General features: G+C 50.2%; 1 protein-coding gene across 1 annotated transcript in view; it reads right to left on the bottom strand.

The window, feature by feature from the left end:
• Positions 1 to 1,172: 1,172 nt before the first annotated feature.
• LOC140429114 (G protein-coupled receptor kinase 6-like) overlaps positions 1,173 to 25,439 on the bottom strand; it is a 217,703-nt gene continuing 193,436 nt past the window's right edge. Inside the window, exons 9-16 of the mRNA XM_072515694.1 lie at positions 20,951 to 21,141; positions 17,682 to 17,719; positions 15,349 to 15,438; positions 13,503 to 13,711; positions 9,698 to 9,835; positions 8,311 to 8,448; positions 4,907 to 5,038; positions 1,173 to 3,067 (exon numbers count right to left, since the gene is read on the bottom strand). Coding sequence (XP_072371795.1) covers positions 3,011 to 3,067; positions 4,907 to 5,038; positions 8,311 to 8,448; positions 9,698 to 9,835; positions 13,503 to 13,711; positions 15,349 to 15,438; positions 17,682 to 17,719; positions 20,951 to 21,141 — 993 coding nt within the window. The 3' untranslated portion in view covers positions 1,173 to 3,010. The remainder of the gene's footprint in view (positions 3,068 to 4,906; positions 5,039 to 8,310; positions 8,449 to 9,697; positions 9,836 to 13,502; positions 13,712 to 15,348; positions 15,439 to 17,681; positions 17,720 to 20,950; positions 21,142 to 25,439) is intronic.

Here is a 25,439-nt window from a genome sequence, read left to right as displayed (position 1 = left end):
AAGCGGGCAGGAGGGCAGCAGCCATGTAGACATCAGCCACGATTGTACTGAATCGCAGAGCAGTCTTACAGAGTGGGATGGTGCATTCCTGCTCCCAGTTCGTTCGTTCCAGAAGACGTTTCCCCTAATTCTCCATTGGATTTATTAGTTTTTATGACCCCCTCAGTTCCCAATTCCCCAGAATCGCTGCAGTCCATGTGGTGTAGGTACACCCACAGTGCTGTAAGGGAGGGAGATCCAGGACTTTGACCCAGCGACAGTGAAGGAATGGCGATATATTTCCCAGTCAGGACGGCGAATGACTACGAGTGGAACTCCCAAGTGGTGGTATTCCCAGGTGGAATTCCTTCATCATTTTAAAGATCTCTGGTAGGCCACCCTCTCAACCTCTTTCCTAGTGAAAAGAGCCCTCAACCTATTCAGCATTTTCTGATAAACACTGTGAGAAGGTGCAACTATTTATTCACAAAATGGCCTGAAATAGAGTCACCACAATGCACCATTGTTAAGTATTCAATGAAAGGAGGTCACATGGAGACCGAGGTTGGAACCAGTGAGAGGCAGATCTGGGGGCCGACGTCAGCAAGTAACAGGCAGGGAGCACCATTAAAATTTGGAATGAAAAGGATAATGGACTGGATAATGGAGGCATGGTAGCACAGTGGTTAGCACTGCTGCCTCACAGCGCCAGGGACCGGGGTTCGATTCCCGGCTTGGGTGACTGTCTGTGCGGAATCTGCACGCTCTCCCCGTGTCTGCGTGGGTTTCCTCCCGGGTGCTCCGGTTTCCTCCCACAGTCCCAAATGTGTGGGGTAGGTGGATTGGTCCTGATAAATTGGCCCTTAGTGTCCAGGGATGTGCAGGTTCGGTTATGGGGTTTGCAGGGTTAGAGCGGGGTGGGGCAAGTGGGCATGGTGGAGTGGTCATTTGAAGGGTCGGTACAGACTCAATGGGCCGAGTGGCCTCCTTCTGCACTGTCGGGATTCGATGACATGTAGACAATTTGATGAACGGTTGGGCTGTGTTAGAAAAGATGGGAATGTGAATCAATGATACAGGGATCGGAGCACCTTCTCCACCTGCTGCATTGTGAGACTACCTGAGAACGTTGCCGAGTAGGAGGGTGACAGTAAATGAACAAATGCAACTTCACCAATGTCAGACAATGGAACTGTATACAAATGGCAGTATTTATTAATTTAAAACGCTCAAACAGAATTTTAAAAAAAGAATCCCAGTGATACTAGGCAAGAATTGAAGTTTGCCAGTTCAGGAAGGATATACAGGCGGGATTAAAAAAAAGTAACACATGACTTATATTAGCACAAAACTGGTCACCAAAGTTTAATGGAATCAGGCCTGTTCAACATGAGATTCTGATATCTGAGTGGTGCAGAGATTGCCTGATCATCAACAATTCTGCAGGTACAATAACCACATGCTTTTTTGTTTTAAATACATTTGAAAAATCTCTCGAGAACAGGCAACATCTAAAAAATAAAATGGCACTTAGTGCAAGACATTGAAACCACGAAAGTCAATATTACGGAATTAAAAAAAAAAGATCAACTTAAATCTTTCACAGCTTCTGGTAAATGAATCGAAGGTAGAATAAACCAAGAAGAAGAAGAAAAAAAATTTAAGTTTGGTACAGGTGAATCCAAATGTCGCCAGAACTTCTGGTTTAGAGATAAGATAAATACAGGAATGCATCCACAGATAAATGAGGTTACAAAACTTTCAAACAATTACCAGGGCCACTGGTTCACCTTGGCTGGTTGAGTCAAGTTCTGCTTTGATCATATGGGATTCCAGGGATTTTTTTAAAATTGGCATTCGAGAGGGCAGCCCGGTGGCGCAGTGGGTTAGCACTGCAGTCTCACGGCGCCGAGGTTCCAGGTTCGATCCCGGCTCTGGGTCACTGTCCGTGTGGAGTTTGCACATTCTCCCCGGGTTTGCGTGGGTTTCGCCCCCACAGCCCAAAGATGTGCAGGGTAGGTGGATTGGCCACGCTAAATTGCCCCTTAATTGGAAAAAATGAATTGGGTGCTCTAAATTTATTTATTTTTTAAATTAGCATTCGAGGAGGAAGCCACATTATGTGACGCGGCCTCGTTTACAGAACGGAGCACAAGTAAATAATGGCGCCCTGCCTAATTTAAATTTAATTTTTATTAATAGGATAGGATTTTCAGCGGCCTGTCAGGGGATGGGGCGGAATCACATTCCAATCGGTTTGGAATTAAGAGACGTCAAGTGCATCTGTTTTGTATTTGGGGGTTCATTCTGTCCTATTCTCCCCGAAGAGTGTAAATCAGTGACCTCAGTTAAGATCTGTTGTAATGATAAAACGTTAGGCCTATGAACACAGCAACAAGGATTCAATTCCAACAGAACTAAGGCAAAGTAACTGAAAACTTAGAAAATTCACACAATTTGCATTGAGGCAGATTTTACCTGGACCACTAAGTGATATACCAGGCCACGCCTATATATATATATATATTTATATATACATATATACATAAACACACATATACATTTAAACGCACACACATGCATACACATACATACTGTGGTATACTCATTAGCAAGCACCTAGATAGCAAATGCTTGTGTGCATGGGCCCATTCTGTACTGAAATAAAATCCAGCCAAGTTACTCTTGAATTACAAGTTGCAAAAGAGCACACCACAATTAACATTGCTGTGCTTTATTGATTTTTTAAAAAATAATTAAAAATAAACTTTTAAATAGATAATTCCAAAGTCATTCCTGCTAAAATTAATGTGTGCATTCAAGTGGTACTTAATATATGGCTTCTTGTACAACTTTTAGTGAAAATATACATCTAGGACATAATTCAAGTACAAATGTACAAAATATGTAAACTCATACAGCAGGTTTTTTTTTGTTGCAATATAATACATTTTAATACATGTTCCCAGTTTAACCTGAAATACATCAAGTTTACTTTTCTGATCTTGGTAATGTATGGTAAGCTTGGCAGCTACAGAATCTTTGTCGGGTCCTCTTCATCATCACTGAAGCTACTTTTGAAACAGACCTAGAACAAAGAAATGATAAAACAAGAAACAAAACGTGCATATTAGTTCATGAAACTGTGAAGTTTTTGTTTCCTTACCAAATGCAAGTCCATGGAGGAGGTGGTGTAATTAAGGTTCCCTAGATCGATTCCTGGGATGCGGGAGATTGTTTATTCATTCGTGGGCATTGCTGGCTGGGCCTGCATTCACTGCGCAGCCCCGGCACTTCAGAGGGCATTTAAGGGTTAACCATATTATTGTGGATCTGGAATAACTTGTGGGTCAAACCAGGCAAGGAAGGTGGATTTCCTTCACCAAAGGACATTAGTGGACCAGATGGGTTTTTATGACAATCGACAATGGTTTCATGGTCATCATTAGGCTTTTAATTCCAGGTGGGATTCGAACCCAGGTTCCCGGAGCATTGCCCTGGGTCTCTGGCCCAGTGACAATACCACTGCCTACCCCAGGTGTTCGATGGGAAGAGATTTAGAATGGGTCTTTTCAAGGCGCAATTCAGGAGTGTGATGGAATACTCCCCACTTGCCTGGATGAGTGCAACTTCAACAACATTCAAGAAGCTCAACAGCATCCAGGACAAAGCAGCCCCCTTGATTGCTCCCCTTCCACAAACATTCAAACCCTGCACTACGAAAGCACAGTAGGAACTCAGCCAGGCTCCCTTAGGCAACACCTCCCAAACCCACAACCATCTAGAAGGACAAGGGCAGCAGAGACCTGGGAACACCACCACTTGGGAGTTCCACTCCTAGTCATTCACCGTCCTGACTTGGAAATATATCGTCATTGCTTCACTGTCACAGGGTCAAAGTCCTGGACCTCCCTCCCTAACTGCGCTGGGGGTTTACCTACACCACATGGACTGCAGCGATTCAAGGGGCAAATAGCCCTTCAGTTCAATAGCCCGTCTGAGAGGCTGTAGGGCCTCTAACCACATGGCACTACATCACATGGGGTTAACAGCTTACATTTTGTGTCCAATGCTCCAGAGTCGGGCTTAGACAATACCTCAGGTGCTTTACCAGATGAAATATGTTGCTTTTCCACTTAAATTGATATTAGGGCAGTTTGGTCCAAGAGTTTTAAGCGAGGCCTGGATAGAGTGGACGTGGAGAGGATGTTTCCACTTGTGGGAAAAACTAGAAGCAGAGGACACCATCTCAGACTAAAGGGACGATCCTTTAAAACAGAGATGAGGAGGAATTTCTTCAGCCAGAGGGTGGTGAATCTGTGGAACTCTTTGCCGCGGAAGGCTGTGGAGGCCAAACCACTGAGTGGCTTCAAGACAGAGATAGATAGGTTCTTGATTAATAAGGGGATCAGGGGTTAAGGGGGAAGGCAGGAGAATGGGGATGAGAAAATATCAGCCATGATTGAATGGCGGAGCAACCTCGATGGGCCGAGTGGCTCCTATAGGGGCTTTTCACAGTAACTTCACTGAAGCCTACATGTGACAATAAGCGATTATTATTATGTCTTATGGACTTAAAGGAGAGAAAGAGGAGGTCAGGGAGGAAATTCCAGACCTCAGGGCCTTGGAAGCTAAAGGCACAGTCGCCAATGGTACAGTGATTAAAATCAGGAATGCCAAGAGTCTAAAACTGGATATCCCGGAGGATGGCAGTCACATCTGGAGGCAGCAAAGGCATGGACGGACTCATTCTCTGACTCAGAGCAAGACTGCGATATACGGAGTTTCTCAAGCACACAGAAAACATGGCCCACTTAATATGCTTGAAGTGCTGCTTTGCAAGTGACTTCTACAACGTTGACAGATGGTTAGAGCCATTTCCCCAATATCGGAGGAGACGTCTATTGCGCCCTTAAAAGTGGCTTACCTCACGTCTGCAAAGCCTGTACAAAAGGCCCCGTTTCGGAGGTGGATTAGGCTGGTTGCTGTCCAGATCTGGCGATAAGGCCCCATCAATTCCGTAGGTATTTACCTCTTTAAAGCACTCTGTGTCGATCATCTGCAGCACAAATTTTAAAAAAGAAAGCTAATTTACGGAAAATAATAAGTTGGCAATTTCTTTCGGTATTCGTTCTCAGGATTTGTACAGGTCGCTGGCAAGGCCAGCATTTATTGCCCAACCGTTGTTGCCCTGAGGTGGTAGTGGGACTTCTCCCACAGGGAAGGCTGAGCGACTTTGCTCGGCTACTTTTGGAGGGTAGTTAAGAGCTTTTAGATTGGGTTTAGAGTTACAGAAAGACCCCGCCTTCTGAACCTTGCCCCTCGCCGGAGGTGTGGTGACCCTCAGGTTAAATCACCCCCAGACAGCTCTCTCTCTCTCCAAGGGGAGAGCAGCCTGTGGTCCTCTGGGACTGTAGCGACATTTACATTTAGACTCACATAGAGGCCAGATGGACCAATAGAATCTAGAATTTACAGTGCAGAAGGAGGCAATTCGGCCCATTGAGTCTGCACCGGCTCTTGGAAAGAGCACCGTACCCAAGGTCAACACCTCCACCTTATCCCCATAACCCAGTAACCTCACCCAACACTAAGGGCAATTTTGGACACCAAGGGCAATTTAGCATGGCCAATCCACCTAACCTGCACATCTTTGGACTGTGGGAGGAAACCGGAGCACCCAGAGGAAACCCACGCACACACGGGGAGAATGTGCAGACTCCGCACAGACAGTGACCCAAGCCAGAATCGAACCTGGGACCCTGGAGCTGTGAAGCAATTGTGCTATCCACAATGCTACCATGCTGCCCCATTTCCTTCCCCAAAGGATTTCAGTGAAACCGATATAAAAAAACAGAAAGTGCTGGAAAAACTCAGCAATTCTGACAGCATTGGTGGCGAGAGAAACAAGATTAACATTTAGAGTCCAATACGACTCTTCTTTGGAATGGAAGTGAACCAAATGAGGTTGTCTTTTTTTTTTTTAAACAGCGCTCTACATCACCACCCAGACATCTCAAAGTGTTGTGAAGCCAATGAAGCACTCTCTGAAGTCCAGTCATTGCTGCAGGACATCCAGCAGCTAATTTGAGCTCAGTAAATTCCCACAAACGACAAGGTGATAATGAGCAGGGCATCTGTCTTTTTTTTGTGTGATGCCGATAAGAGGGATAAAGATCGGTCAGCTCAACAGGGGGCGGGGGGTGTTCTCCTGCTCCCCTTCGCGAACTGGTGCCGTGGGATCTTCTACATCCACCTGAGCAGGCACGTTGGTTTGACATCGGAGCTGAAAGATTGCACCTCTGACGATGCAGCACTCCCTCGAGTGCTGCACTGGAGAGTCGGCCTTTATGTCTGGGCTCAAGCCCTGGAGTGGGCCTTGAACCCAGGACCTTGTGATGCAGAAGCGAGCGTGCTGCCAACTGAGCTACGAGTGACACAAGTTAAATTTTGTGATAATTTACGGTAGCACAGTGGTTAGCACTGTTGCTTCACAGCACCAGGGTCCCAGGTTCGATTCCCGGGTCACTGTCTGTGCGGATTCTGCACATTCTCCCAGTGTGTGCGTGGGTTTCCTCCGGGTGCTCCGGTTTCCTCCCACAGTCCAAAGATGTGCAGGTTAGGTGGATTGGACATTCTGATTTCTCTCTGTGTACCTGAACAGGTGCCGGAGTGTGGCGACTCGGGGATTTTCACAGTAACTTCATTGCAGTGTTAATGTAATCCTACTTGTGACAATAAAGATTATTATTAACTACTTCATGGGCATTTTTGTGGGTATTAGCTCTTTCATTTTCAAATATATTTCTTGTAAAAAAAAATAATACAAATTCTCGGTTTGAATTTGCTTTATCTCAATACATCTCGATTACTTTTTTTTCTATTCTTTTTGTTAAAATTTTAGAGTACCCAATTCAATTTTTCCAATTAAGGGGCAATTTAGCGTGGCCAATCCACCAAACCTGCACATCTTTGGGTTGTGGGGGCGAAACCCACGCAGACACGGGGAGAATGTGCAAACTCCACATGGACAGTGACCCAGAGCCGGGATCGAACCTGGGACCTCGGCGCCTAGAGGCAGCAGGGCTAACCCACTGCGCCACCGTGCTGCCTTGCGTCTTGATTACTGACGCAGTAATCCTGACATCATAGAATCCTAGCATTTACAGTGCAGAAGGAGGCCATTCAGCCCATCGAGTCTGCACCGGCTCGTGGAAAGAGCACCCTACTTAAGCCCACGTCTCTTCCCTACCTCAGTAATCCAGTAACCCCAGCTAACCTTTTGGGATACTAAGGGCAATATATTATGGCCAATCCACCTAACCTGAGCATCTTTGGACTGTGGGAGGAAGCCAGAGCACCCGGAGGAAACCCACGCAAACATGGGGAGAACGTGCAGACTCCGCACAGACAGTGACCCAAGCCGGGAATCGAACGTGGGTACCTGGAGCTGTGAAACAACTGTGCTAACCACTGTTCTACCGCGCTGGAAAAACTCAGCAATTCTGGCAGCATTGGTGATAAGCGATCAAAACATTATTTTATTTTATTTATTCATGGGATGTGAGCAGGAGATCGCATCACAAGAAGAGGCCTTTCAACCCATAGTGTGTCAGTTCCATAAAAGAGCTGCATAATTAGTCCCACTTCCCTACTCTTTCCCCATATCTCTGCATTTTGTTTTCCTTTGAGTATTTCTCCCATTCCCTTTTGAAATTCTGATTGAATCTGCTTCCACTCTCTTTTCGAGCAGTGAATCTTTGGTCCCGGTCACACCAATCCATCGGTTGCATCCTCATCTCATCCCTTCCAATCCCCTTAAATAGTGCCCTCTGGTTACCAACCCTATCTCCTCAATCAATGCCCGTGATAATTTTAATCAGCTCTATTAAATTTCCCTTAACCTTTAAAGAGAACAGTCCCAGTTTTGCCACTCTCTCCCCATCACTCAGCAGCCTCAACCCGGAGACCATTCTAGTACATTCCTTGTGCACCCTCGCCAAGGCCTCAACATCCTCCCTATGGTGTGGTGCTCACAACTAGACAGAATGGACTTAATGCTGCCTCAGCTCAGGTAAATGTGGGCACCGCATCTTCGGAAGGATGTTGAGGCATATCCGGGACAGGGCCAGCGGTTTATAAAGGTTCATCTGAACTCCCCGCATCACTGGGACAGGCAGAAAGGGCCAGGACATATGGACTGATCTGAAAAAAAGAAAACACTGCCCTCAACATTAGCTCCCACCATTAATACTTGGCACCTGGCTCCTCATAACCAGAGGCCTTCCACGTATTTCAGCTGCTTACGGTCTACGTACAAAGTTACGTTACCTCGTTTTGCCAAGGAATGGAGACGCTGCCCGTGACGAATTTGGAGTAGAAGTCATCGTCTGTTGGATCCAGATTTACCCCTTTGACCGTGGAGAACTGCTCGATATCCAGGACGTCTTTGCAGTAAACTGCTCTGGGCTGCAAAACAAACCGAAAGCTGCTTTCAGGCAAACGCCTTTCACAACCTCCACTGGCCGTGAAGCCCTTTCGGAGTGCAGTCATCGCCGGATTGTAGGAGAGCCAACGAGCACAGCAAGATCCCACAGACAAAGGCGCGGTACGCGACAGTGATGCACGGAAGGGGTAGCTGCATCTACACGTGCGGGAAAGGAAGACGATGATTGTGTGAGATTAAATAGGATGGGGGGGGGGGGGGTTCAGGAGCACCAGCAAAGACCAATTGGGCAGAATGGTCTGTCTGCTGCACATCCCATTTACTTTCCTGCATTAAGCTGTTTTAGCGATGGTGGTTGAGGGAAGCTGAGTGAGAACGTTGCTAAGAATTCCACTGCTCTTCTGGGTGGATGCTTTGGGATATTTCACCTCCAACCGAAAGGGCTGATAGACAAAAAAAAAGAGTCAGCAAATGGAGGTCAGGGCTGCCAAATCAATCCACATTACTCCTCCCGTCCACCTTCCTCAACCCCCCTTCCACCCACTCCCCTCCTCCAGCAGGGCCTTACCCCGTAAAGATGCAGAGTTTGATGGACCCGGGCCCCCGGGGAGGCCACATACGGGGTGTCGGACCAGCCAGGGTTGGAAACGGGTGCGGAGGCCGATGTTGTAGCCTTCGCCTCGTCGATCGCCCGAAGGCGGATCCTGATGGGATGGAGGGCAGCCTCGCCACCCTGTGCCCTGGCGTGGCGGGGGGGACCTGTTGGAATTCTTGACTCTTGAGAAGGTTAAGTTTGAACTGAGGGGAAGGATGGAGAGGTTCTACAATTCATGGGCATTATTCATTGTGCACTTTCAAGAACTGGGTAACATCGAACATTAGTTGGGGCGTGTGGGTGGGAGGGTTAGGGGGAGGGAGGCTGTGTGTGCTAATAGTAACTATGGGTGATCCCTGATTCCTTTTTGTTATTTGTTTATGTGAACATGCGGGCCAATGTTTGGGGCTTGGTGGGAGGGTGGGATCGTTGTTATTGATATGGGGATTGACATATTTGTTACTGATTATTGTTGGTGGGTGTAAATTTGGGAGAAAATGTGAAAAAGGAGAATAAAGAAATATTTTTAAAAAGATGCAGAGTTTGGTCTCACCACTTTACATAATAAATTTATAGTTGAGCAGGGCAAGAACTCAATATGAAAGCCACACTGATATTGCGCAGGCAAACTTGTAGCTTTTCTCTGTGACAATATCGAAGTCGCTACACACACTCACATCTGGAACAAAAGGAGGGTCCCACATGTTTGCCTCCAGTCTTTTGAAGTTGATGTGTCGGAATATGGGATGTTGCTTCACCTCACCAGCTCCTCCCCCTTGGCAGCCCAGCCGCTGTTTTGGGTCTTTGCTCAGCAACTGCAAAAAAAGCCAGCGAGACGCATGAAAATACCGTCAACGCAAAATACATTCCGGAATCTCGGGGTGGTCAGAGCGCAGGAGGAGGCCCTTCAGCCCTTCTTTTGTCTGTGCTGGCTCTCTGCAAGAGCAACTGACCTACCTAAGCGCCTCTCCCGGTATATTCCCCGCCGTCCTGCAAGTCTTTTCTCTTCCGCTCACGATCCAACTCCCTTTTGAAATCCATGGTTGAAACGGCCTCCACCGCACTTTCAAGCAGTGCGTTCCAGAGTCTAACCACTCGCTGCGTGAAAAAGCTTCTCCTCGTGCCGCCATTGTCTCTTTTGCCAATCACCTTGATCTCCTCTGGTTCTTGGCCCTTCCAACAATGGGAACAGTTTTGTTTCTCCCTACCTACTCTGACCACATCCCTCGCGATTTTGAATGCCGTGACGAGAGATGTTATTATTTTTGATATTTTTGGGGGTCCATTGTGGTATTCTGCGAAGCATCTGTCTGTGTGTGAAGATAAGTAAGCTGGAGACTGATCGTCTGGTAGAGTTTGAGACATGGAAGGACTGTAGGTGTTAAATGTGTCATATCTCACACAGAACCTACGGGGTGGGAATTACTGTCTTCCCCACGGTTCTCGTGGAGTATGAGCTCCTCCGCTGAGGGGCCCCGGGGGCACTCCATTCAGCTGTGTATAAAAGGTCGGCCAGTAAGCCACCAACTGTGAAGAGGGCACCAACTGTGAAGAGACCTGGTAGGTGTGGTGATATGCATCACTGTAAAGACACAAGGGGTTAATGTAAATACACGTAGACTAGCTAGACACTAGAGGGAGCACCAGAGACATGACACACAGACACTCAACCAATAGAACAGTTAGATAGGACACGACCAATAGACATTCACGATACACACAGAGGTGACACCACCACAGGAGGGCATTACACCAACCCATATATAAAGGACACAACACACATGATCTTCCTCTTTCCAGTGGAGACAGTCAATGAGTAGAGACACAGGGTTGATTCAATATTACACCCACCACGTGGATTGCAGCAACTGGTTAGTCAGTCTGGGTGGCTATAGTAGGATTAGCAGTAGTATCGAACCCGAGTAATAGAAGTGTAAATAGTTTAATAAACGTGTTGAAATTATCTACACGTCTGAACCTTCCTTTGTCAAGTGCATCACAAGGAAGCCGCTTATGCTACGCCTAGAGCATAACAAGACAGTAGGATTTACCGTGAGTTGGCGATATAATGCAACCGTAAATTAACCAAAGTTCTTTATTCATTTTCTAAAACATTTAGATTACCCAATTAATTTTTTCCAATTAAGGGGCAATTTAGCGTGGCCAATCCTCCTGCGAAACCCACGCAAACACGGGGATAATGTGCAAACACCACATGGGCAGTGACCCAGAGCCGGGATCGAACCTGGGACCTCGGCGCCGTGAGGCATCAGGGCTAACCCACTGCCCCACCATGCTGCCCTGTTCTTCATTCTACTCGGTATGGACTCCCATGCATTTTCAGTAGGCATGGCCAAGTGGATTTTCTATAAGTAATCGAGAAGTGGGTAGAAATTTGTATTAGGAGATAAGTAAGGGTTTCGACTTTCAGCTGTTAAATTTCAAAAGGGAGTAAAAGGTTTTGCAACTTGGAAAAAAAATCATAAATAGACAGGGAAATATTATTACATTTTATTTGACCTGAACGTGGGGGCAATAGGGAGAACATGAAATATTTTTTATATTTTGGAAATGCTACATTCAAAGAGGCGCTAAGGACAATGGCATTGAAGATGAAAGAGAAAAAGGATATTTATAGGGAGATATTGAGCTGTGTTGGGTGGTGGGTGTGAGACTTCCTGGGGCAAAGCTTGAAACAGCCAATCAGGCCAAGCCAGAAAAAGTGCCTGTTTTCCAAAAAGCAGGGTATTATATTTGAAGTTTCTTGAATTTCCACAGCAGAGTGGAAGTGAGGTCAAGGTATACCTTTCCTATAGCAACAGCGGGGTTGCCTTGTGTAATATTACTGGAATTTCATAGCTAAACATCTAGAAGGGCGTATTGCCTTGACTGTGTTTACCTGTGTGTCTAACTAAGTGAGACTTTTGTTAATAAACATTTAAATTTAAAGTCTAAAACGAGAAAAGTGTTGTTCGAATTTGTAGTTTTTCAATTCAATAGACTTTTCTTCTCATCATCAAAATACAAACAAAATGGTTGTGATACATGGGCCAAGTTTCCCTTTAGAGTTTGGTTTGCGCAGTAATTAATAACTGCTGGATCATAACAAATTCTCTATCAAATCTCTTCTTAACCTCTCCACCCCAAGGAAAGACCCCAAGGTGCCTAACTTGTCCGTTCCATCTACGAAACTGAAGTTCCTCGGGCGTCATTCTCCGCCGGCGGGAGTCTCCGTTCTGCCGGCGCCCGGGGGTTTCCCGACGGCGTGGGGCTGCCCCTCAATGGGAAACCCCATTGACCGGCCGGCGTTACGGAGACTCCCGCCGGCCGGTCAGCGCAGAAATGTGGCGGGGCGGCTAGGAGAATTTCGCCCCTCATCTCTGAAACCATTTTTGTGAATCTCTTCTGCACCCCCTCCAATGTATTCACATTTTCTCTGAAGTGGTGCTCAGAACTGGACACAATACTCCAGTTGCGTTTCATAGAATTTACAGTGCAGAAGGAGGCCATTCGGCCCATCGAGTCTGCACTGGCTCTTGGAAAGAGCACCCCACCCAAGGTCCACACCTCCACCCCATCCCCATAACCCGGCGTGTTCAATATTGGTCCCAATTTATTTGCACATTGATATTAGCAAACTATTAAGCACATGTCTACATTAAAATTAGGTAAATCGGGCAGCACGGTGGCACAATGGTTAGTACTGCTGCCTCACGGCGCCGAGGTCCCAGTTCGATCCCGGCCCCGGGTCACTGTCCATGTGGAGTTTCTCATTCGCCCCATGTTTGCATAGGTTTCACCCCCACATCCCAAAGATGTGCAGGATATGTGGGTTGGCCACGCTAAATTGCACCTTTGGAAAAAAATGAATTGGGTATTCTAAATTTTTAAATTTTTTTTAAAAAGGTACATCCAAAATAACCTGGCTAAAATTTACCATACCAAACTAATTAGCTCACGATACAATTTATATCCCAAACTCTTCAGAAACACCATGCCAAATACATTTTACATAGTCTAAAATTTACCTTTAAATTGAATAAAAATTAGTTTCATCTTTAAACAACAATTTGCATTTACATAGCACCTTTAATGTAGCAAAACATCTAAAGATGCTTTGCAGTAGTACGTAATTGGATACTGAGCCACAGAAGGCAATGCGAAGTAGGTGACCGAAAGGTGATCAAAGAGGCAGATTTTAAGAACCGTTTTTAAAAAAGACAAAGAGGTGGAGATGTTTCGAGGGAGAATTTCACCAGCGAGGGCCGAGGCAACTAAAGGCACGGCCACCAATGGTGGAGCAAAGAGCTCAACACAAGGAGCATCGCAGGTAGCCCGTGCCCCAGGCTCTGCCATCAGGCTCTCCCCTACCCTGGGCTAACGCTAGCCGCCCAGATAAAACACATCGCGGGGTGATCCCGGGGCAGGGAAGCGAGCAACTTTTCCGATAAGCTTTTCACCAACAGAAACCAGCTTACTCACCATGCTACAGATGGAACGCGGCTCTTCCGAGAATTTATCCGAATAATCTTCCCTATCCTCTTTGACTCGCCGGTCAACCTCCTCCCGTTTCACCTTTTCCTTACGTTTTCGGAAAGGCGACTGACCCTGGATCATCTCGAAAAGCAAACAGCCGAGTCCCCACCAGTCAGGGCTGAAGGAGTAACGTTCGTTGTTGATGACCTCCGGAGCTTAAAAACAAAAGGAGAATGACTCAGAATTCACAGTGCAGATGCAGGCCATTCGGCCTCAGTATCAATACTCCACCACAGCCTCTGCCCGACACCTTTTAAACGCTGCTTCAGCGGGTACAACTCTTGCCTGAATCAGAGCTTGCTGTGCATAAATTGGCTGTCACCCATCCTCCATTATAGCTGAGAGTGTATTGGCTGGACAGCACCTTGGAACGCCCTGGGGTTAGCCAGGTGGGCTTATAGAAGCTATCATGCTCTGATTTGGGGAGAGGTAGCACTGTTGCTTCACAGCTCCAAGGTCCCGGGTTCGATTCCCGGCTTGGGTCACTGTCTGTGCGGAGTCTGCACGTTCTCCCCGTGTCTGCGTGGGTTTCCGGTTTCCTCCCACACTCCAAAGATGTGCAGGTTATGTGGATTGGCTGAGCTAAATTGCTCTTAAGTGTTCAAAAAGGTGAGGTGAGGGATAGATTGGAAATGTGGGCTTAAGTGGGGTGCTCTTTCCAAGGGCCGGTACAGACTCGATGGGCCGAATGGCCTCCTTCTGCACTGTAAATTCTATGATAACAGACAGGGTCCTAGATTTATCGAGTTACACCTGAACTACAGATATTGAAGCGTGAGGAGAGATTAAACAGAGCGGTAATAATAAAAATAATAATCGCTTATTGTCACAAGTAGGCTTCAATGAAGTTACTGTGAAAAGCCCCTAGTCGCCACATTCAGGCGCCTGTTCGGGGAGGCCGGTACAGGAATTGAACCCGCGCTGCTGGCCTTGTTCTACATTACAAGCCAGCTGTTTAGCCCACTGTGCTAAACCAGCCCCTTTACTGGAGTTTAGAAGATCAACGTTTCCCTCAAGGTCACGGGGTCAAAACCTTCTAATTCCCTCCCAAACAGCACCCTGGGTTCAAGAATCATAGAAAAGGTACAGTGCAGAAGGAAGCCATTCGGCCCATATTGTCCTTGCCAGCCCGAGGTGGCGGAAATTCTACTTTCACTCAGGAAAACCTAGATGTGGACTAGCCTGACCGTGGGATGGCAGGAGGTGAGGCAGCGGCTGTGGATTTGGCTTTGTTGTCACGTCCAGGCAGATCGTTCCATACTTGGAAAACATAGGGCATACGCTAGATGCACAATATAAATACATAGAAATAGGCATTGGAGGGCAGCACGGTGGCGCAGTGGTTAGCACTGCTGCATCACGGTGCTGAGGACCCAGGTTCGAATCCCGGCCCTGGGTCACTGTCCGTGTGGGAGTTTGCACATTCTCCCCGTGTCTGCGTGGGTTTCGCCCCCACAACCCAAAGATGTGCAGGCGAGGTGGATTGGCCGCGCTAAATTGCCCCTTAATTGGAAAAAAATAATTGGATCCTCTAAATGTTTTTTTAAAAAAGAAACAGACATTGGGAGAAGCAGTGTAGTACTACTCGGTAAGGAAGTTCAGTTCACAAGAACTTCATTCAGGAGTCTGGTAACGGCGGGGAAGAAGCTGTTTTTCACCTGGGGTCTGAAATACTGTCATTTCTGTAAAACTCAATCTCTGAGTTCTGTGGCTGAATGAACTAGCAGTGAAATGTCTTCAATCAATAGCAGGCCCACGTATTGGTGCTGCGATCGGCGGTTCCAGTACTCACCCATGTATCCTACAGTTCCGACTCTCCCACGAATCGTCTCACCCTCTGGAATCTGTACGGCTAAACCCAGATCCGAAATCCTGATGTGCCCTGAGAGTAAAGAGCAAAGCAGGTGAGGGGAACGTTGGGGGGGTAAAACCGGAGACAGTCAAGAGGCCAGAAACAGAGAAACGTAGAAATCGCGGAGGGTTGTGGGGCTGGGGGGGGGGGGGGGGGGGGGGGAAGGCCACCCAGGGATCGGAAACTACTAATAATAATCGCTTATTGTCACAAGTAGGCCTCAATGAAGTTACTGTGAAAAGCCCCCTAGTCGCCACATTCCTGCGCCTGTTCGGGGAGGCCGGTACGGGAATTGAACCCGCGCTGCTGGCCTTCTTCTGCATCACAGACCAGCTGTGCTAAACCAGCCCCTAGAAATAGGATGAGCCCTCATTCGCCCCGAATGTGCGTGGGTTTCGCCCCCGCAACCCAAAGATGTGGTTAGGTGGATTGGCCACGCTAAATTACCCCCTAATTGGAAAAGAAAAAATAATTGGCTACTCTAAATTTAAAAAAAAATAGGGATCAGCATTTTAAAACTGATCTGTTGTTAGACCAGCGGCTAAGGTACTTTCTTTTATAAATTTAGAGTACCCAATTCTTTTTTTTCCCCCAATTAAGGGGCAATTTGGCGCGGCCAATCCACCTACCCTGCACATCTTTTGGGTTGTGGGGCTGAAACCCGCGCAGACACGGGGAGAATGTGCAAACTCCGCACGGACAGTGACCCAGGGCCGGGGTTCGCACCCGGGTCCCCAGCGCCGTAGGCAGCAGTGCTAACCACTGCGCCACCGTGCAGCCCCCAGCAGCTAACGTAGCTCAGTGAGCTCAGGGGGGGGGGGGTGGCGAATGAATCATCATGATTGCGATGAAATTGTCCAGTGAATTGCATTCCAAGTTGAGATACAAAGATAGAATCAAGTGGAATCATATTTTCTGCTGATAGTACAGAAAGTGAGGAGGTGGTGAGTCTGGGCCTCATCAATTATTGAGGTGCGGGCCTCATTAATCCAGTCCCAACGGGCCTGTACATTGCTGGGCGTTTGAAGCATTAGACTCCCAATAATGAGTTCCACAATGTGATCGTCAGTCTTCACTGATAAGTATTCCTGGGCTTCCCTCCAAACACTGTGACTCAACGGATTATCCAGAACCCTCAGTATATCAACACAAGACAGCACAGAAACAAGCCATTCGACCCAAAGAGCCCATACTGGCATCCGCTCAAAAACTCCTCCAAACCTTTCTCATCAAACTCTGCCGGCACCCCAGTGCAATACTGTATTGAGGGGGTGCTGCACTGTCGGAGGTTCCATCTTTCAAACGAGGTGGGAAACCAATGCTCAGTCTGCCTGCTCTACAGCTGTAAAAGATCCCCTGGCACTTTTTGCAAAGAAAAGCAGGCGAGTTCACCCCAGTGTCCCGGACAATATTCAACCCTCAATGGACACCACAAACAAAACACGCGATCTGGGTCATTGCTGTTTGTGGGATCTTTCTGTGCGCACGCTGGCTGTTGTGCTTCCTAGAACACAACGGTGACTACAGTCCAAACAGTATGTTGTAAAGGCAAACTGGTCGTGGAAGGTAATATATAAATGCAAGCCTTTCTTTCATAGACTCTTATCATTAACTCTATTCCGTAAGGGCAGCACGGTGGCGCAGTGGTTAGCACTGGGGCTGCGGCGCTGGGGACCCGGGTTCGAACCCCGGCCCTGGGTCACTGTCCGTGTGGAGTTTGCACATTCTCCCCGTGTTTGCGTGGGTTTCACCCCCACAACCCAAAGATGTGCAGGGTAGGTGGATTGGCCACGCTAAATTGCCCGTTAATTTGGGGGGGGGGGAAAAAAATTGGGTACTCTAAATTTATCAAAAACAAACTCTATTCCGAAAACCCAGATTTCTCTTAAATACCTCTCTCCTGTACTCGGCTACTCCACATAGCAGCGAGTTGCACAGTCCCGTCACTCTCTGAAATCCCATTCGATTTTGTGCACTGATGGCATTCTCTGGGGAATGGTCCCCCCTCAAGCTTCGCAAGAGAAAAAGGTACCCCCAGCCTGTTGACCCTTTCCTATGCACCCAGGTTATTCTGGTATCATCAACCTTAGTAAACCTCTTTTTTAATAAGTTACTGATGGATGTAGGCACGGCTGGCTGGGCCAGCGCTTAATGCCCATCCCTAGATGCCCTTCAACTAAGCGGCTTGCTGATGAGCCACTTCCCTGTGGATGTAGGTCCAGTGCCTCTACACTGGGAGCAACGGGAAAGCTGTTTTAGTGAAAGGATCTTACCATGATCGTCCAGCAGAATGTTTTCTGGCTTCAAGTCTCTAAATGGGGGAGGAAGGAGGGGGAAAAAAATGATTTCAGTAAGTTTCTGGCAGGAACAACAAGGGACTCGTGTAAATATTTTACTGAGATTAACAAGGCCAGCAGATAAATACAGGACAGAAAAAATAATTGAGAGACTATGTTGGAAGAATAAGGGAATGGGATAATCTGACTCCTCGACCGCAATAGACTAATTGGTCCCATCTGTGCTGCATCACATGATTCAAAAACTCACTCTTTAGGAACACAAAGGAAAAGTAACTCTACCCGGTTCAAATTGCGTCTGTCGGTAAAAGCAAATTACTGCAGACGCTGGAATCTGAAACAGAAACAGAAAATGCCGGACAATCTCAGCATCTGTGAAAATGAAAATGGCTTATTGTCACAAGCAGGCTGTTTCCAAATGAAGTTACTGTGAAAAGCCCCTAGTCGCCACATTCCGGCGCCTGTTCGGGGAGGCTGGTACGGGAATTGAACCGTGCTGCTGGCCTGCCTTGGTCTGCTTTCAAAGCCCTGTACCAAACCAGCCCCTATTGGAGAGAGACGGGAGAGAACGCTTCGAGTCTGGGTGACTCTTCGTCAAGGCTGGAGAGAACTGGAAATGGGGTCAGGTTTATACTGTAGTGGGGGGAGGAGGGGGGGGGGGGGGGGCTGGACCCCGCGGGGGCCACCGATGGGTGGAGATTGACAAAGATGCCGTGGACAGAAAGACAAAAAGAATGTAAATAGAGGTGATTAAGGCTAAGGAGGGAGCTGACAGTGGCGCATGCAGCGATCAGAAGGTGTTGGTGGCAGAACAGAGGTGAGCAGTGTGTCAAAGGGCAACCTGGAACAGGTGGCCCAATTGGGGCAGGGGGAGGGGGGGGGGGGGGGGGGGGGAAGACCATGGTGAGGGAAAACGGATCAATGGCAGAAATGAAAATGAATAGAAAGAAGTAAAAAAGGGGTGACGGTGGAGGAGAGAGCGAGTTCACAGTCTGAAGTTGTTGTTTAGTCCGGAAGGCTGTAGCGACCCTAGTCGGAAGATGAGGTGTCGATCCCCCAGATTGCGCTGGGCTCCACTGGAACATTGCAGCAGGCCAAGGACGGACATGTGGACGTGGGAGAAGGACGGTGAGTTGAAATGGCAGCGACAGGAATGTCTGGGTCCTGCTTATGGATGGACCGCCTTTGGCTGCCCCTCCATCCAGCCCCACCACTCCACGCCCACACGCACCCCCGCACCCCCCCCCCCCCCAGTATAAATCAGACCCTATTTCCTGTTCTCTCTAGTTTTCTCTTTCCACAGATGATGTCAGACCGACTGAGATTGTCTCGTATTTTCTGTTTTGGATTCAGATTGCATTGTCACCTGGTGTAAATTTTGTTTCTATGTTTCCCCTTCGTTACTCTTTCACGATGTACTCAGCGCCGCCAAAAAAAAGGCCGACATGAGCGAACCTGCTGGATTTCGGAGTCAATCCGACAGACACGCCGTCACTTCTACCGACATTCGCCCCTGGATTAGAATCTTTTAAAATCTAATTCAAGTTATGAAACTGCAAAGGCAGGTTTGAACTCCCGGTCCCTGGATCATTGTGGGGTGAAAGGGTTGTTCTACGAGGAGAGATCGAGCAGGCGAGGCATATACTCCCGAGAATTAAGACTGCCAGACAATCCAGTTGATGTGTGTCTTCTTTTGTGAAGACAGAACCAAAGTATGTATTCAATTGCTCAGCCATTTCTTTGTCCCTTATTATGCATTCCCCTGTTTCGGTCTGTAGGGGCCTACATTTCTCTTCACCAATCTCTTTCTCTTCACATAATCGATAGAAACTCTTAGTATCAGTCTTTATGTTCCCTGCAAGCTTCCTTTCGTACTGTACTTTCCCCTGAATCAATCCCTTCGTCCTTCTTTGCTGAATTGTAAACTGCTCCCAATCCTCAGACCGATTATTTTTCTTGGCCAATCTGTATGCTTCTTCCTTGTATCGGATACAATTTCTAATTTCCTCTTTAAGCCGTGGATTGGCACTCTTACCCCGGGGGGGGGATGGGTGGGCCAGTGAGACGAGGGACGGGGCACAGTTAGACGGGGCGACAGCGAGACTGGGGGGGGGGGGGGAGAGACAGCGTGATGGGGGGGGGGGGGGGGAAACAGCGTGGCGGGGGGGGGGACACAGCGTGATGGGGGGGGGGGGAGTCAGCGTGATTGGGGGGGGGGGGAGACAGCGTGACGGGGGGGGGAGAGACAGCGTGACGGGGGGGAGACAGCGTGACGGGGGGGGGGAGACAGCGTGACGGGGGGGGGGGGGAGACAGCGTGACGGGGGGGAGACAGCGTGACGGGGGGGGGAGACAGCGTGACGGGGGGGGGGAGACAGCGTGACGGGGGGGGGAGACAGCGTGACGGGGGGGGGGGAGACAGCGTGACGGGGGGAGACAGCGTGACGGGGGGAGACAGCGTGACGGGGGAGACAGCGTGACGGGGGGAGACAGCGTGACGGGGGGAGACAGCGTGACGGGGGGAGACAGCGTGACGGGGGGAGACAGCGTGACGGGGGAGACAGCGTGACGGGGGGAGACAGCGTGACGGGGGGGGGAGAGAAGACAGCGTGACGGGGGGGAGACAGCGTGACGGGGGGGAGACAGCGTGACGGGGGGGGGGGGAGGAGACAGCATGATGGGTGGGGAGACAGCGTGACGGGGGGGTGGGGGGGAGTCAGCGGGACGGGACGGGGGGGGGGGGGGGGGGGAGACTGCCTGACCCGGGGGGGGGGGGGGGAGACAACGTGATGGGAGGGGAGACAGCGTGACGGGGGGGGGGGGGGGGGGTGGGAGACAGCGTGACGGGGGGGAGACAGCGAGACGTGGGGGGGGGGGGCAGGGAGACAGCGAGACGGGGGGGGGGGAGACAGCAAGACGGGGGCGGGGAGACAGCGAGACGGAGTGGGAGACAGCAAGGGGGACAGGGGGAATTTGTTCGCACTGCTTTTTACTATACTCCCCAATTAGCACTTGATGTGGGTGAGATAGTCAGATCTTTAACATTCATTCTTTCCCTTCATCATTCCCATTTTCTCCACTAGAGGGCGTGCACTGGGCCTATAACGAACGAGGTGATGGGGTGAACGGAGGAAGGTGGAAATTGTAGGATGAAGGGAGAGATAAACCATTGCACAAAGCATCACTGACAAAGCAACCCCCCCCCCCCTCCCCCACACACACACACCCACACCCTGACACCATTACCTGTACACAATTCTCTCTTTGTGCAAATCCTCTAAGCCACAGCAGATCTCAGCAGCGTAGAATATCGCCCGTTTCTCATCGAAACCCGGGTTGCCCATATTGTAGATGTGAAATTTCAGGTCCCCTCCGTTCATTATGGTGAGTACCAGACATAGCGCATCCTTTGTTTCATAGGCATAGGCTAAACTAACCTGGAAACCAGCAGAGAGGCAAATGATTGAACACACATGTTGAACGCAATGTTCTCTTGTACACCAACATGCCCTCAACCCTACCCATTCCCCAACCGGGGGGCTGTGTTACACGTCCTTCACTCCGAGTCTACGCTTCACATCAGAGTTCAGGCCAAGGGGGTATTGTTTTTCTTTATTTCTTTCTTCCGGGGGGGTGAGCGTGTCGCTGACAAGGTCAGCATTCGTCACCCACCCCCAATTGTCCCTGAACGGAGTGGTTTGCTCGGCTGTGGTTCTGGAGTCACGTGTCGGCCAGACCGGGGTAAGGGCGGCAGATTTCCTTCCCGAAAGAGGCATCAGTGAACCAGATGGGCTTTTACAACAATCAGCAATACTTTCATGGCAGCTTTATAATTCCAAATGTATCAATTGAATTTGAGTTCCAGCATGCTGGGATTTGAATTTGTGCCCTCCAGGGCATTAGCCCGGGCCTCTGGATTGCCAGTCCTGCGACACCAGTGGTGGTGGCGGTGGTGTCCGGCGAGGCGGTGGGACCCTGAGAAACCGGAATGCGGGAGGTGGACCAGTCCGGCCAGGAGTCGGACATGGCGCTTTTGCCGACGGATATCGACGCAGGTCCGAACGAAAGGCTGTGGAACCTCCCAGACGTTCGAGCAGGGAGCGACGCTCTCCTGGTCCAATACACTCTCCAGGCGCGGAGCGGCAGGCACCGGATAATCAGCTTTTGGCGACGAGGGCAAGGGATTTTCCCCCTCTGGGGGAAGTGGACGACGTATCGGACTTTGGGGGTGGGGGGAGGGGGCGGTGTTACAACCTACAGGAGGCCCAACAATCTGCAACATCAGAGTCCCCGTGGCCTGCCCTGAATACGCTCGACCCAGATGAGGAGGTGGGGATAAGCCCCCTTTGCCTAGGACTGCTGGGAAATAAATACCCCGGCCCACGGGAAACCCTTTGGGGAGTACACTATCCAGAATACAACTAAACCTTTCCATAGACATCGCTTCCGAGTGGTCGTTTGCCTGAGACCTTACAATCAAGGGGCCAGGATGGGAGGAGCACAGACATCTTGGCAGGTTATGGAAGGCTGGAGGGGGTTACAGAGATAGGGAGGGGTGTGGGGCAGGAGGAGGTTACAGAGATAGGGAGGGATGTGGGGGCTGGAGGAGGTTACAGAGATAGGGAGGGATGTGGGGGCTGGAGGAGGTTACAGAGATAGAGAGGGGTGTGGGAGGTTACAGGGAGAGGGAGGATTGTGGGGCTGGAGGGGGTTACAGAGATAGGGAGCGGTGTGGGGGCTGGAGGGGGTTACAGAGATAGGGAGGGTTGTGGAGGCTGGAGGGGGTTACAGAGATAGGGAGGATTATGGGAGCTGGGGGAGATTACAGAGATAGGGAGGGCTGTGGGAGGTTATAGAAATAGGGAGGGTTGTGGAGGCTGGAGGAGGTGACAGAGATAGGGAGGGGTGTAGGGGCTGGAGGAGGTTACAGAGATAGGGAGGGGTGTGGAGGCTGGAGGAGGTTACAGAGATAAGGAGGGTTCTGGGGCAGGAGGAGGTTACAGAGATAGGGAGTGGGTGTGGAGGCTGGAGGAGGTTACAGAGCGAGGGAGCGGGTGCAGGGGCTGGAGGAGGTTACAGAGATAGGGAGGATTGTAGGGCTGGAGGAGGTGACAGAGATAGGGAGAAGTATGAGGCTGGAGGAGGTTACAGAGATAGGGAGGGGTGTAGGAGCTGGAGGAGGTTACAGAGATAGGGAGGATTGTGAGGCTGGAGGAGGGGACAGAGATAGGGAGGGGTGTAGAGATGGAGGTGGTTACAGAGATAGGGAGGGGTGTGGGGCAGGAGGAGGTTACAGAGATAGGGAGGGTTGTGGAGGCTGGAGGAGGTTACAGAGATAGGGAGGGGTGTGGGGGCTGGAGGAGGTTACAGAGATAGGGAGGGTTGTGGGGCTGGAGGATGTTACAGAGATAGGGAGGGGTGTGGGGGCTGGAGGAGGTTACAGAGATAGGGAGGGGTGTGGAGGCTGGAGGGGGTTACAGAGATAGGGAGCGGTGTGGGGGCTGGAGGAGGTTACAGAGATAGGGAGGGTTGTGGAGGCTGGAGGAGGTTACAGAGATAGGGAGCGGGTGTAGAGGCTGGAGGAGGTTACAGTGATAGGGAGCGGGTGCAGGGGCTGGAAGAGGTTACAGAGATAGGGAGGGGTATGGAGGCTGGAGGAGGTTACAGAGATAAGGAGGGTTGTGGCGCAGGAGGAGGTTACAGAGATAGGGAGGGGGTGTGGAGGCTGGAGGAGGTTACGGAGATGGGAGCGGGTGAAGGGGCTGGAGGAGGTTACAGAGATAGGGAGGGGTGTAGGGGCTGGAGGAGGTTACAGAGATAGGGAGGGTTGTGGGGCAGGAGGAGGTTACAGAGATAGGGAGGGGTGCGGAGGCTGGAGGAGGTTACAGAGATAGGGAGGGTTGTGGAGGCTGGAGGAGGTTACAGAGATAGGGAGGGGTGTGGGGCTGGAGGACGTGACAGAGATAGGGAGGGGGTGTGGAGGCTAGAGGAGGTTACAGAGATAGGAGCGGGTTCAGGGGCTGGAGGAGGTTACAGAGATAGGGAGGATTGTAGGGCTGGAGGAGGTGACAGAGATGGGGAGAAGTGTGAGGCTGGAGGAGGTTACAGAGATAGGGAGGGGTGTAGGGGCTGGAGGAGGTTACAGAGATAGGGAGGGGTGTGGAGATGGAGGCAGTTAGAGATAGGGAGGGTGTGGGGGCTGGAGGAGCGGTGTGGGGGCTGGAGGAGGTTACAGAGATAGGGAGGGTTGTGGAGGGCAGCAGGAGGTTACAGAGATAGGGAGCGGGTGTAGGGGCTGGAAGAGGTTACAGAGATAGGGAGGGGTGTGGAGGCTGGAGGAGGTTACAGAGATAAGGAGGGTTGTGGCGCAGGAGGAGGTTACAGAGATAGGGAGGGAGTGTGGAGGCTGGAGGAGGTTACAGAGATAGGGAGGGGTGTAGGGGCTGGAGGAGGTTACAGAGATAGGGAGCGGGTGTAGGGGCTGGAAGAGGTTACAGAGATAGGGAGGGGTGTGGAGGCTGGTGGAGGTTACAGAGATAAGGAGGGTTGTGGCGCAGGAGGAGGTTACAGAGATAGGGAGGGGGTGTAGGGGCTGGAAGAGGTTACAGAGATAGGGAGCGGTGTGGGGGCTGGAGGAGGTTACAGAGATAGGGAGCGGGTGTAGGGGCTGGAAGAGGTTACAGAGATAGGGAGGGGTGTGGAGGCTGGAGGAGGTTACAGAGATAAGGAGGGTTGTGGCGCAGGAGGAGGTTACAGAGATAGGGAGGGGGTGTGGAGGCTGGAGGAGGTTACAGAGATAGGGAGGATTGTAGGGCTGGAGGAGGTGACAGAGATGGGGAGAAGTGTGAGGCTGGAGGAGGTTACAGAGATAAGGAGGGTTGTGGCACAGGAGGAGGTTACAGAGATAGGGAGGGGGTGTGGAGGCTGGAGGAGGTTACAGAGATAGGGAGGATTGTAGTGCTGGAGGAGGTGACAGAGATGGGGAGAAGTGTGAGGCTGGAGGAGGTTACAGAGATAGGGAGGATTGTGGGGCTGGAGGAGGTGACAGAGATAGGGAGGGGTGTGGAGATGGAGGCAGTTAGAGATAGGGAGGGTGTGGGGGCTGGAGGAGGGGTGTGGGGGCTGGAGGAGGTTACAGAGAGAGGGTGGATTGTGGGGCTGGAGGAGGTTACAGAGATACGGAGCGGGTGTAGGGGCTGGAAGAGGTTACAGAGATAGGGAGGGTTGTGGGGCAGGAGGAGGTTACAGAGATAGGCAGGATTGTGGGGCTGGAGGAGGTGACAGAGATAGGGAGGGGTGTGGAGATGGAGGCAGTTAGAGATAGGGAGGGTGTGGGGTCTGGAGGAGGGGTGTGGGGGCTGGAGGAGGTTACAGAGATAGGGAGCGGGTGTAGGGGCTGGAAGAGGTTACAGGGATAGGGAGGGGTGTAGGGGCTGGAAGAGGTTACAGAGATAGGGAGGGGTGTGGAGGCTGGAGGAGGTTACAGAGATAAGGAGGGTTGTGGCGCAGGAGGAGGTTGCAGAGATAGGGAGGGGGTGTGGAGGCTGGAGGAGGTTACAGAGATAGGGAGGGGTGTGGAGATGGAGGAGGTTACAGAGATAGGGAGGGGTGTGGGGCTGGAGGAGGTGACAGAGATAGGGAGGGGTGTGGAGATGGAGGCGGTTGGAGATAGGGAGGGGTGTGGAGGCTGGAGGAGGTTACAGAGATAGGGAGGGGTGTGGGGGCTGGAGGAGGG

This window comes from Scyliorhinus torazame, chromosome 9 (genome assembly GCF_047496885.1).
Source record: "Scyliorhinus torazame isolate Kashiwa2021f chromosome 9, sScyTor2.1, whole genome shotgun sequence".
NCBI classification, from domain to species: domain Eukaryota; kingdom Metazoa; phylum Chordata; class Chondrichthyes; order Carcharhiniformes; family Scyliorhinidae; genus Scyliorhinus; species Scyliorhinus torazame.
Note: the sequence above shows the minus strand (reverse complement) of the source record. Positions and strands in the feature narration are given on the sequence as shown.